Raw genomic sequence first — 14,360 nt, forward strand, 5'->3', positions numbered from 1 at the left:
GAAGATGAGCCCCATTATAGGCCCGCGTGCAGGCACAAGCTCGTCAAATTACCTCAGCCGAATCAACAGCTCAGATGCTTTGTCCGTCTTAACCTTCTGGAATGGACCTCACGCTGACACCATTTCTCCTACCTAAGGATTCGGAGCAGATGTAGAGAACTGTGTTCCTATGCCTCAGAGTCCTTGCTGTAAAGTGATCTCGAGAAACGGAATGCCGTACTGCTATTACCCATCGGTAATAAACTGTAATCGTCACCCCCTGCCTATAGCATCAGTGATGCTGTCTGTGTGGTTCTCACAGAGAAAGGCAGAATAGACAGACGATTTCACCACAGAAAGCTTCTGATTAACCACAAGGAACTGAGCGCTGTCGGTTTGGGTCCAATGGGAAGAAGGCGGGGCTTCGTATGGAAGGAGCTGGGTGTGAATCGTGGCTCAGGCACTTCCTCCTCGTATCACTCATGTAATCCTAATACTCTGTGGGAAGAACAGCCACGGCTACACATGCATCAAACAGGGACCACATGCAGCACCTAGCAGGCCCGTGTAACACACATAACACAAGCAGCCCTTGGAGCTAACTTTTCACATCGCAAACCAAGACTCTTAGAGGACTGAGAAGCCCTTGTTCCACTCGCCCGCTTCAAGCCTCTAGTGACCTAAAGACCTCCCAAGATTCCTAGCAACACCCAGTGCTGCCTTTACAAAGGGGTGCTTCGGGGACACTCACCCAAACTCCAGCAACAGTTAGTGGCATCATGAAGTTCAGCCTTCCGCTCTCAGAATCCTACCCTTAAATGCGGGAAGAGCTACATATTGTTGCCTAGCAACACCCATCTGCAGCCCCTGGCGAAACAGAGCCAACAAGCACCATTTGCTCTCCTTGCTTAATACTAATATTTTAATGGGAACATCTTCCTACTTTCAAAGCTTGCCGACGTGGAGTTTCTTAACGGATCTAATGACAACACATGAGACGAACGTGAGGGAACTTTTATTCATTAGAAAAGTGAGGTTTGTTCTAGACCCCAGTCCCTTCCCTCTGTAGTCCTGTGCTGATTCCTGTCTGAGCAGTGGGGGCAGCTGGGATCATAGGAGGAACTAAGTCAAAACAGTGAGCGGATTTAAATCAAACCATAACGTTCTGCGATCTCAAGGCGGCACTAAGTTACAGGGACACCGGATATTATGATTAGCTAGGTGACTTCATCCCGTGTATACTGCAGAACTGACACCACAGGAAACTACAACTAAATACCTCATTAAGAATTATAGGCTGCATGATATAAGGGCTAATAGGTCTAGGATATTCATTATTCATTTTTTAAAAGCATTCTTTTGTATAAAATGGATTTTATTTTAAATTTACTTGTGTGTGAGTATATGTGCATGGAATTGCAGGAGCCCTCAGGGGCCAGAAGAGGGCGTTATAGGTGGTTGTGGAAACCAAACTCGGGTCCTGTGGAAAAGCAGCAAACAGTCTTAACTGTCCACCCCCTTAAAACTCATTTCGATTTTACTCGCTTGTCCTTCTGAACTAAATAAATATTTTTGAAATAAAAAGTGATTCTTGCTAGCAAATGCTATTGGCAGAAACCATGGTTGACATGGAAATAGGTAAGATTTTTTTATTCTCAGTTCTTTGAGAAGTTATTGTTAAACCAGAAAGTGTATATTGGTTAGAAATACCACTTGAAGCACATAGTAAAATAATTCACAGTGTGGTTAAGCACCACTAGAAAAACATTTTTTTCTTTTTAATCTAGTTTTTGTTTTTTTAATCTAGTTTTTATTTCACTCCAAAGTGCATATTCATTCTATTACTTCTGGGAATCTTTTAAATCTGTTTAAAAGGAAACCTTTTTTCAAAAGAAATATTTATTTTAGATAAAGAGGATATATAATATAATATGATATGATGCACATAGAAGCATTTATTTTAGAAATTAAAAAGTGAGGCAAAGAGATAAAAAATTAAGGGTTTCAACACACTTCAGAAGAGATCCAAAATAAAGGACACTATTTGGGAAGAGAGCGAGCAAACTTTAGACTGCACGTTCCTGTTTCCCACAGCCGGTTGTCTGCTGCTGGGTACATCCCTCTCAAGGCTCTGCCTTCAGCCAGAAAGGAACTGGCCCCACCCAAAGCTGTGTTCTCACTGACTGAGGAATGCCAGGTCTCTCCCCTTCGTAGCCTCTGGCATCGACTGAGACTACTCAGAGGGACCAATTCAGCCCCGAGACCCCCCAGCACCGGAGTGGGATTGGCCCCAGAGTCGGCCATGTAGCCTCTACCACAGTAACTCCCTCACCCCCTTGCTGGTGTTAACCTTCGGAGCATTTAACAGTAAATTAAATCACTGCCCATATATCTCCGTTTCAGAATTATTTCAGGGGACCCAATCAAAGACATTTGGCTTCAAAAATGATCCTGACACGTACTTAGTGGCATTTATAGATAGATTATTTGCTGGCCGGGTGGCAGTGAAGACCCCCTCACTGACCGGAGTGTGAGAACTCACAGCAGTGTGCTGCACGGATCAAGTGTCGAACTCCCCTAGCCATGGAATTGCTACAAAGAGGAATGTGCCGTTCGGGGAAGCTGCGAAGTGTCATGGGCACGGGTGTCATAAGGACTGTAGAATGGGGGAGGGCTGACTAATGCAAGGCTCTGGCTTCACCTTAGAAGTCAGCAGAGTTCAGACTGACACTTGAGTGCGCTTGTGGCAGAGAGGAAGTGAGAGAGCTGTTACAAAAGAGCGAGGGCGCTGCAGTCAGAGGAAGCTTCGATTCCCAAAGTCCCGATGCGGAAACTGTCTGGCAGTTAGAGGAAGTTCGAACTGGTAGTAAACCTAAGAGTAGAGAAAGGTGTTGCTTAATAGTGCTGTAGAAGCGGGCACCTTCCGACTCACAACCGTGAAAGGGGGCGGGGCGTTATATTGGAAGTGCAAGGACAAACTACTGAAAGAAGTAAACAAGTTCCAGAGTGAGATTTATCTTTAAAACTCTTTGGTCAAAGACACAACGATCTCAGGAAGGTGCCCCTGTGGACAGAGTAGCCGAGTCAGCCACTCCCTCAGTATGGGAAAGACAAGTCCATCTCCCCACGGCTGATGAGATCTACAAAGCAATCTGTGCCCTCTGCCTTAAGATCTCAACACGGAAATGCTTCAAGTCTCCAGTCACGGGTACTGCATGTGCTGTGTCCCTGCCAGCGTCTGGAACTCAGAAAACAGCATCCAATAAACGCAAGTTGTCCTGTTTTAAAACAGAGTAAATACACTCCCGGGAGGTGCCCTACTGGGACTGTAGCAAATAGCTCCAGGCTTGTTGAAACTGGTGTAAACGATAAGAAGGTAGATTGACTCAAAGACAATGGGGTAGGTAGTAGATAAAGAGGCGGAAGCAGCTTGTGTCGTCCTAGTAGGTAGGAAGGGGGAACTCTCAGGCCAAGGCTGGAACTGGTGCTAGGGTCCCTTCTGGTTCAAGCTGTAACCTTTGCTGTTAAAAACTTCTCTCCAAGATGGGCAGAAAAAAAAAAAAAAAAAAAAAAAAAAAAAAAAAAAAAAAAAAAAACCTCCTGATTTCCTGATGGTCACTGAGCCCCATTTTGCCCTTCCTGTTCTGTTTCGAAATGAAAGGATTTCGGTGTTCTATTTACATGCAAGCCATGCCTGCAGTGCACCTGAAATGAGGAGCAGTCCTGTGGCCCTGTAGGTGAGCCTGCTGTTTCTTGATTGACAGATCCTAGCAGCTGTATCCGAGCACATCCTAAGTGCCTGGATGGGAAAGCCCTATCTGAGCCCACTCATCTCTTCTCAGTCTATGCGGCTGAGAATCAAACATCAATTCCACTTTGGAACTGCAGATGATCCCGGGTAGAGGGGGTCTGCACAGGTGAGCCTCTGCCCTCTGGAACGGTCCACGTGCAGAAGCCTGGACGAACAGCCCGACTTGGGAGCACGAGCAAAGAGTGACACCCAGTGGCCAAAGGGTCACACTTCTGCTGTGCGCGGCGCTGGGTTTCTGAGAATGGAACTCACCCACCGTTTGCCCCAGAAACTGACTTCTGCCCCTGCTCTCATACGCCGGGAAAGAGGCGTTCCAGGAAGACTATGATTTCAGAGCAGACTCAACCTTTGTTTTCTGCCCATATTCCCCAGCAGCTTACACTTACAGTATAAGCACTCTGTTCTCTCTAGAGCTTGGAAATACGCTACAGGCGTAACGAACGGAGGCTAGAAAGATGACTGGAGGGCTAAGAGAGCTTGCGGCTCTTGCAGAGGATCTGAGCACCATCCTGACGACCCACAACCAACCGTTCATAACTGCAGTTCCAGGGGACGCAAAAACCCTTTTGTGATACCTTCAGGCACCAGGCACACACACGGTTCGCATATATACATACAACAATCGTACACATAATTTTTTATGGGTTTACAGAGGTGGCTCAGTGGTTAAGAGCACTGCCTGATCTTCCAGAAGACCAATGTGGAGTGAACCACAGTTCATAACTCTAGTTCCTGGGCATCTGGCGCCCTCTTCTGGCCCTTTTGGATACTGTGGACACATGGTGAATGGACATAAATGCAGGGTAAAATAAATACACATACACATAAAATAAAAACAAGAGTATTCTGAAATAAATTAAACTAAATTTCTAAAAAGCACAGAACCAAACATTATATTTCCTTATAGTTTTCAAAATAAGATCTATCATTCAACAAATGTCTACTGAGCTCTTACAAGAAGCATAGGGATACTTAGGGAATTACAGGTTACATTCTTATTATAAAGGCAGGATCTAATGTGTACAAATAGCTGCACATACTTGCGGGCACACATGCACTGACAAGCAGTGGTAAAAGCTAAGAAAAGCAGCATAAGGTGAGGTCCCCGAGTCTGCCCGGAGGGCTGATGCTGTTGGAATGTGTGACCTGTCAAAGACTCTTTGAGAATACGTGAGCAGAAACCAGAGTCGGCAGAGGGAAGAGCTTCCAGGCCAACAATGAAGTGTGGTACAGAAGGAAGTGCCCAGAGAAAACGGACAGTCAGACCATCAGTGTCGATAATTATACCTGACAACAATTGCAATTCTGCCTTCTGTTAAAGAGAAAAGGTGCTGCAGGAGCATGACCGTTAATGATGCTTGGCTTTGGATTAGGAGCTCAACTCAAGAGTAACACTGTGTGCTCCACTAACTAAGCAATGATGAGCAAGCAGACTATTGATGAATGTGTTGACTGAGGCTCCCACTCAGCACCCCACCCCCAGCACATGCCACAGGGGCAAGGCAGGCACCTGATTCTTTTTTGTCGGCTAAGGGCATTCTAAACACATGCACACGCACATGTGTGCACATGCATGCACACGCATACCCACAAGCACATACAAGCATGCGTACATGCATGGCCCACATTCTTCACACGGCAGTATTTAATTATAGAAAAAGGTAAAATCTTGCTGTTTTTTTTATATTGATGCACATCTTTCATGTAATAAATCTCACAGTTCTGCATGAAATCAAGGGGTACAGTGTGTTCAACTTTTTCAATGGATCTACTATCACCCCTGACCAAGATATAGAATATCTCCTCTCCTGAGGGGTCTCACTCAGTCTCCCTCTCCCTTTACAGTCATGTATATCACATAGCCTATACTCTGAACTTGTATACTATCTCATATATATAATATTATCTATATTATATGTTATATGTTGTATGTTGTGCATTGTGTGTTATATGTCATGTCATGTGTTATATGTCATATATATAATATGTATACATACATATATGATATGTGACTTTTTTCTTAATATTCCATCTGTGAAATGTATTAATGTTGCTATGTGTAGTAATAATTTACTTTTGCTATTTAGACCTCCACAATATAAATATGCCACAGTGTACTTCTTTCATGGACATTGGGGCTATTTCTTATTTGCAATTATGAAAAATGTGTTACCAATATTTTATAAATGGTTTATGATAAAAAATAAACATTTACTCTTATTGAGTATACATTCATGGTTAAAGTTACTGATTCATAAACTGAACCAGATATATGATTGTAAGTTCCAATGTATACTGAAATTCCAAGGGCACTTATTCAAAAGTCAGGAAAAAGTAATACTAAAGCACAGAGATATCATTTTTTAAAATTCTTTCTCCACTCCCAGCCATTTCTTCCAATGCAGTATATAGTACATAGTATATACCTGCTATTTAGTGTCACTCCAAGTAAAGAAAAATTACAGTGGTTAATTATTAGCTTAAATCTTAACACCTATCTTTATTTTTGTGCAGGGACAATTTTAGAAGCAGATATAAGAATATTTAGACTGTTAGTGGAATCCTTAAATTCTGTAGTTCATACTCTATACCTTACACATGTGTCTTAGTCAAGGTTTCTATTCCTGCACAAACATCATGACCAAGAAGCAAGTTGGGGAGGAAAGGGTTTATTGAGCTTACACTTCCATGTTGTAGTTCATCACTAAAGGAAGTCAGGACTGGAACTCAAGCAGGTCAGGAAGCAAGAGCTGATGCAGAGGCCATGGAGGGATGTTTCTTACTGGCTTGCTTCCCCTGGCTTGCTCAGCCTGCTCTCTTATAGAATCCAAGAGCACCAGCCCAAAGGTGGTACCACCCACAAGGGGCCCTCCCCACTTGATCACTAATTGAGAAAATGCCCCACAGCTGGATTTCATGGAGGCACTTCCCCAACTGAAGCTCCTTTCTCTGTGATAACTCCAGCCTATGTCAAGTTGACACACAAAACTAGCCAGTACAATTGACCCCTTGTCAACTTGATACACAAACACATCACTACTAAGCCTCAACCCTTACTTTCTTATTCATCCCCAAGATCTAAATTACTTTAAAAGTCTCACAGTCTTTACATATTAAAAGTTCAATCACCTTAAAATGTCCAATATCTTTAAAATTCAAAGTCTTTTAAAAATTCAAAGTCTTTTAACTGTGGGCTCCACTAAAATACTTTCTTTCTTCAAGAGGGAAACATATCAGGGCACAGTTACAACCAAAAGCAAAACTCAAACTCCAATGGTTCAATGTCTGGGATCCAACTCATGATCTTCTGGGTTCCTCCAAGGACTTGGGTCACTTCTCCAGCTCTGCCCTTTGTAGCACACAGCTTGTCTTCTAAGCTCCAGCTGCCTGTACTCCACTGCTGCTGCTGTTCTTGGTGGTCATCGCATGGTACTAGCATCTCCAAAACACTGCTGACTTCTACTGTAATTAGGCTTCACCAATAGCCTCTCATATGCTCTCTTCATGGTGACAAGCCTCTGCTCCTATGCATGACCCCTTCAAGTCCTGGGCCATCAACTGCAACTGAGGCTGCACCTTCACCAATGGCCTTCCGTGGCCTCTCACTGTGCCAAGAGCCTCAGCTGCTCTTCATGACCCCTTCATGCCTTCAAAACCAGTACCATCTGGGTGACTCTTACAAAGTACCAAGTCCAGCCACAGCACAAAATACAACTGTGGCTATCTCTGGAACACACTCTCTGTGCTCTCAGAAAACACTTCCAAGAAGATTTCATCTCAGTGATGCTGGTCTCTTCTTAATCACTGCCAATTTCTTAGCTCCAGCAGGCAGGCCGGCCATGCACTGGCAGCAGTGGACAGCCTATTCTCATCTCGTGGAGACTCTCTGACTCAGAGATCCAAAATCTCTCCACCCAGCTCGCTAAGGTCCCACTGGTGGGTCTCTATGATGGCAGCCCCATGCCTCAAATCCCCCATGGCCTTTGGCCTTTGTGGTGCACATCTGGCAAACCCACGCTTAGCTCTTGAACCCAGTCCAACCACCATGTGAAGGAAAATACCACACAGACTTAGTTCAGAAACAATGGGAACTCAATCTCTGGGTGCAACAACTAGCATCCTAATCTTGTAAACCATATTAAATCTAAATCCTTTGGTGGCAAATCATGGCGGAACCACCATTGAAACTGGGAGACACTAGCGGCCACATTTTCTCTTAACACTATCCCTGTCCAAAAAGCCCCTAACTCTCTCCTGCTTCCTCTCATCCTGTATCCAACCAAGAAGTCCCACCTACTCTCCCAGTGATTGATTCCTTTATTCATTATGGGATGGTTCACAAGAAGTCACCTGAGTACTTGACTCATTCCTCTTTCACAGCCCCTCCCAGGAGAGAAAAATTAGCATCAAAATATGACAGCACCTGGGTTTTTTGTTATTCCAAATGAATTTGCAAATCGCTCTTTCTAACTCTATGAATTTTGATGGGGATTTCATTGAATCTGTAGATTGCTTTTGGCAAGATGGCCATTTTTACTGTATTACTCCTGCCAATCCATGAGTTTGGGAGATCTTTCCAACTTCTGAGATCTTCTTCAATTTCTTTCTTCAGAGACTTGAAGTTCTTGTCATACAGATCTTTCATTTGCTTGGTTTGAGTCACACCAAGCTATGTAATATTATTTGTGACTCTTTGAAGGGTGTGGTTTCTCTAATTTCTTTCTCAGCCTGTTTATTTTTTGCTTAGAGGAAGGCTACTGATTTGTTTGAGATAACTTTATATCCAGCCACGTTGCTGAAGTTGTGTATCAGCTTTAGGAGTTCTCTGGTGGAATTTTTGGAGTCACTTAAGTGTACAATCATATACTTACAAAGAAGTTCTTTTATTGATTAGCTTATACCTAAACCACACAAAGGCCATATCATCTGCAAATAGTGATATTTTGACTTCTTCCTTTCTAATCTGTATCCCCTTCACCTCCTTTTGTAGTCTAATTGCTCTGGCTAGAACTTCAAGTACTATATGGAATAGATAGGGGGAGAGAGGGGGCAGCCTTGTCTAGTCCCTGATTTTATTGAGATTGCTTCAAGTTTCTCTCCATTTAGTTTGATGTTGGCTACTGGTTTGCTGTATATTGCTTTTACTATGTTTATGTATGGGCCTTGAATTCCTGATCTTTCCAAGACTTTTAACATAAAGGGATGCTGAATTAAATGCTTTTCCAGCATCTAATGAAATGATCATGTGGGTTTTTTTCCTTTTGGGTTTGTTTATGTAGTGGATTACATTGATGGATTTCTGTATATTGAACCATCCCTGCATCCCTAGGATGAAGCCTACTTGATCATGATGAATGATCATTTTGATGTATTCTCGGATTCAGTTGGCAAGAATTTTATTCTTTATTTTTGCATCAATGTTCATAAGAGAAATTGGTCTGAGGTTCTCTTTCCTTATTTGGTCTTTGTGTAGTTTAGGGATAAGCATAATCAATAAAAGAACTTCTGGGGAAATCATCATCCCTGACATCCCTGACATTGCAAAGCTTCTGTAAGGCAAAGGACATTGTCAAGAGGACAAAATGGCAACCAATAGTTTGGGAAAAGATCTTGACCAATCCTACATCCGACAGAGGGCTAATATCCAATATATACAAAAAACTCAAGAACTCACAGAAATCCAGAGAACCAAATAGAAGGGAAGAAAGAGATGATATTTATATGTATATAGAGTAATTAAAAATAATTCCTGGGACCTTTGGTCCCATGGACAACTTGTTTGAAATATCTGCTGCTGAGTTGTTCCCAGAGTCCAGTACAATGAAGGGAGGGAGAAGCAAACCTGAGTAACCTTACCTCAGCGGAGTGACTACAATAACATCACAGTGAATGCACCACCCATCTGCAGTGAAAATGAACACTCAGTTCTGCAGCCTTCCTCCTTGTTACGGACAGTCTCAATCTCAGTTGGAGAAACCATAGATGAACCCAACGGAAACACTCTCCACAATGTCTGACCAGTACTTGCCAAAGCTGTCAGTGTCATCAAAACAAGGACAATCTGGGTGACAGCCACCATACAGAGGAGCCTATGGGACCTGAAAGTGAGGTGCACGGCACAGGCAGGATGAGGTACTAAAGGGACGGAAGGGCATATGGGAAAGTCAAGGATCAGAGCAAAGCATGGTGGGTAATAAGTAGATGTGGCTTCACGAATCGAGATAAATGTGGCACATGAAGAAGCTCAAAATAGGAACATGGGTAAGAGATGGGAAATTCTGAGTTTTCTACAGGCCAGAAATGATTCTAAAACAGAATTCTCAGCAAAAAAGGTGGAGGGAGCAAGTGCGAGATCTGCAAGCAAGTTTTAGCTACAGCCAACACCACAGTGACTACACCACCACGTGATGCTTTAGAACGGGTTGAGGAAATAAGGACATGGGCTATTTGTAGGGATTGCTGCTATCAGCAACACCCATTCTTTTACATACTGTCTGTGGTTGCTTTTGTACTGCACTAATGGAGCAATGATCCCAGAGAACATGCAGCTGCCAAGTTAGAATGAGCCCAACACTATGGTCAGCATGTTCGAGGAGGAAGTGTTCACCAGGCAGTACACGGTGTTGAAGACCTTGGGCCAGGGTGGCACTTCCGATGTGAAGCTATGCTCCCACCGCCTTACAGGTGCCCCAGTTGCAGTCAAGGCTCTCTTGAGGGAGAGGTGGTTGGAGCCAACAGTGCCCGAAGTGGACATTATGAAAATGCTCAGTCACCCAAACATTGTTTCGCTTGTGCAAGTTATAGAGACAGAACACACAACTTATTTAATAATGGAGGTTGCCAGAGGAGAAGAGCTACTTAAACGAGTCCAGGACGCTGGATGCCTGAAAGAAGATGAAGCTAGGAGCATATTTGTTCAGTTGCTCAGTGCCATAGGCTACTGTCACGGTAAAGGTGTGGTGCACAGGGACATAAAGCCTGACAATATCATAGTGGATGAGGATGGAAAGGCTACACTTATTGACTTCAGCCTAGGAGCCAGATTCCTACCTGGGCAAAAACTGGAAAGGCTGTGTGGAGCCTTCCAGTTCATTGCTCCAGAGATCTTCCGAAGCCTACCCTACAATGGCACAAAAGTAGACATGTGGGCCTTGGGGGTCATTTTATATTATATGACGACCAGATTTCTTCCATGTGGAGCAGGAACCCTGTCGGAATTGAGCTCTAAGGAAATGCAAGGGAAGTACCAAACACCGTATATTCTCTCCAAAGACAAAAGACTAAACAAGAAGCTAATCATGTTCCTTATTAATTGTCAACTCAAGGCAGCTGTCAAAAGCCCAAGACCTCCTAAGTCATCCCTGGCTTCAGCAAGGGGGAAAGACTTTGACATTCCATTACAACAGTGACACCAGCTTCCCTGACCCTGACATAATGGGGGCCATGGAAAGCATTGGGTTTCATTCCCAGGACATCAGAGAATCATTAAAACCGAGTTTGACAAAACTATGACTACCTACCACCTCGTGAAAACCCAGGCATGTCAGGACGATGGCAATTATGTACAAACAGATGTAACTAACCCAGGAGTGACAACTTTCCCTTCAGCAACAGATCCTGACACTTACCCTCTGCCTCCCAGGAGAAAGGCCAGTGAACCTTCCCTTAAGATATTAGTCTCATCTACTGGACAACATCATCTAAAACAAAGTGGGGAGACAAATGCCCCTGTTGCATACAAGAAAACACCCCCCTATGGCAGTCATCAGCCAAGATCAATGACTGCCCCTTGCATCTGCATGGCTACTTACACTGTGGTGGAAGTAATCGAAACCCTCGATAACACCTTCTACTCTAGCTCCCAGTTCGAAAAGGCCTCAAGTGACCCAGAAAAGAGACCTTTCATTCCAAGACCTCCACAGCCTAGGGGATGGGCCAAATGGAAGAAACGAATTTTAACATGCATCAGGACCCTATGCTGCTGCTGCATGTCACCTGACACAACAAGCCAGAGGAAGTTGTGCCCCCAAAAGAGAGAGGACACCCCGAAGATGACAAGAAGTACAAGGCATCTTTCAGGTACATTTTTATATTTGCTTTATCTATTTTTTACTAATATTTGCATATAGACAGTTCATGAAGTACAGTGACTTATATCTAGTTCTATCTAGATAGTGTGGGATGTGGACCCTCATACAATTAAACACAAGTATAATACTTTCTTATTCCAGAAGTGTAGAACCAGAAAACCATCAAATCAAATCAAAACCAAAATCTACTAGTGTAAATCAGTTCCTGTGGCTCAGCTCAGTGTCCCAAGCACAGGAGTCTGGATCTTCTGAGATGCAAATAGTTTTGGGCCACACCCCCTCTGGGTTTCTTTTGTCCACAGCCCACACATCCTGTCTTCTCATGTCAGATGGAATCGGTCCACACCTATCATTGATATGGTTGGTTATCACTGAGTCTTGGCATCTCCAGTGTGTTCAGGGCTGCACTGTAATGAGGCTACACCTTCAACAATGGACTCTTCTGGCCTCTCACAGCACCAAGCTGGAGCTGTTTTCTACCTCCCCTTTGACCCCTCAGCTTTCAGGCTGCCCAAACCAATACCACCCGGGAAATTCTTACACATGATCTTGTTTGACTTCCAGCATGAGAAGCAGACTTTGCCACCATTCAAACAGACTTCTCTTGAGATATACCAAGGAATTGCTTTTGAGAACATTTTAGCTCTGTGATGCCTCTGTCTTCTTAATCACATCCAGTGACTCAGCCAAAGATGAGTTGCAGCAATTGTCCTGGCTCATCAAAGTTTCCCTTTGATGTCCTGCTCTCTTGTTATTGAAAGCTGGTTCTTTGCCCCATGTCCCCCACTGATCAGTATCCAGAGATTATCAAATCAAATACAGTGCAAACCGCAGTGGCCATCCTATGTAAAGTGCCTGGGCACTGGACTTCAATAATTAATCAATAAAATGGCCCACAAACTTGCCCACAGGTAATCTGATCAAAGAAATTTTTTCAGCAGTTTCCCTGTTCCAGATGAAGTGTAGTTCCCCCTAAACTTCAGAACAAAGCATATTTGTTTACAAGATTCTTTTTGAGATTTTGACATTGGGCTCGTCCTTTCATTCCTAGAACATGGAGAAAATAAGAGCAAAGTAACCCAAGAATAAGATTATCCTCTGAATCTAACTAGGAGGTCCATTTCCATCTACCACAGTTTTGACTACTGTTTTTCCTGTGATATAAAAACACATATAGTGGGAATGGGGAGCCAGAATTTCCCTCAGTGAAGCTCATTCAAGTGAAAGGTGAATTGGACGCTAATGTGGCTGCCTGAAAGGTTGTTCCCACTGGACTTTAGATTCATGTTTGTGTGCCTCCTGATTTGTTGTTACATTTCTCTCAATTAGGTTACCCCAGTCATCCAAGGTAGGTGTTTGTAAACCCCAAATGTAAGATATTTTTCATGTCTGTTCTTGTATTTCTTAGTAGATCCAAACCTGTCATTCACAACGGAAAGCCAGTGATTGCAGATCATTATCCAAACTGTACAAAGCCATCTCGCTTGCAGAGAATGTACAAGGTTGAACTCCAATTAGATATTAGAACAATGTTCAGACAAAGTGAGAAAGGAGGAAGATGGGAATTATAAAGGTGAAGTCCTGATGGAAATGAGTTTAGTGGTTGAAAGAAGGACAGCAGTGAGTGAAGGTGACAAAGAATCAAGTTTCACGGAAACCAGCCATGAGATCATGTAGAGCAGTTAGTGTGGTCACGGTCACTAAGTGTCCCAGTCTTGTGCCCCCTTGCATTTACAGTGGCAGCGACAAGACACTGAAATTCATCATCCTATCATCATTGTGATGCTATTTCTTAAATGGACACAGATGCAGAAAGACAAGCGTGGGAACTGTTGCCAATTGTGAGCTTCTCTTCCCTGGCCTAGACCTCGCCTTTAGCTATGAAGGAGGCTAAAAAAAAGTACTGGTGGGTTCCCGACTGGAGTATTCCTGACCTCTGAAAGTCTCTCAGGGAGTTCTCCTTGATGAGGACCAGGAAGCTACCAGCAGAGACAACAACAAAGGGAACTAAACCCCTGGCTGGCTGACTAAGAAGCAGGCAGGTCCTCACCTGCAATCTCTGCATAGTCCCCTAGTCCTCCCTACCAACTTCCTCTTCCACACAGAAGAAAGTCACACAAGCAGCAGAGCAGTGACCTGCTTCAGACAATGCCACATGCTTTGCCATGCCTTTGACGTTCTCTTCTTCGGGTTTTACAGCTTTGTCCTGATTGGCCTCTCCTCATCCCAGCACATGCAAGAAGCCTCTCCCATCAGTAGATAGGTCTACATTTTCTCAGTCTTCCTCTCAATGGCTTTGCTTCTCTGGCTGATGACCCGAGGTACCTGACATCAGAGGAGAATGGAGACTTCAGTGCCAGAACCATAAGCCTGCCTGCCAAAGAAAGGAGGGAGGCTGCTGCTGCTGTCAAGACCTTCTGGAAGTGGACCTCCCCAGACTTGATGCTACAGCTCAGGCTGCAAGCACATTCCTGCTCCTT

At 43.8% G+C, this 14,360-nt stretch overlaps 1 protein-coding gene across 1 annotated transcript; it reads left to right on the forward strand.

Annotated features, from left to right (window-relative positions):
* Window positions 1-211: 211 nt before the first annotated feature.
* LOC127673684 (sperm motility kinase Z-like) lies at window positions 212-12,531 on the forward strand. Its single transcript, XM_052169481.1, is given in 5 exon segments — window positions 212-235; window positions 10,351-11,085; window positions 11,087-11,279; window positions 11,282-11,851; window positions 12,380-12,531. Coding segments are annotated over 5 exon segments (1,674 nt in total).
* Window positions 12,532-14,360: the final 1,829 nt, after the last annotated feature.

Source organism: Apodemus sylvaticus, chromosome 23, assembly GCF_947179515.1.
Source record: "Apodemus sylvaticus chromosome 23, mApoSyl1.1, whole genome shotgun sequence".
In the NCBI taxonomy this organism is placed as follows: Eukaryota; Metazoa; Chordata; class Mammalia; order Rodentia; family Muridae; genus Apodemus; species Apodemus sylvaticus.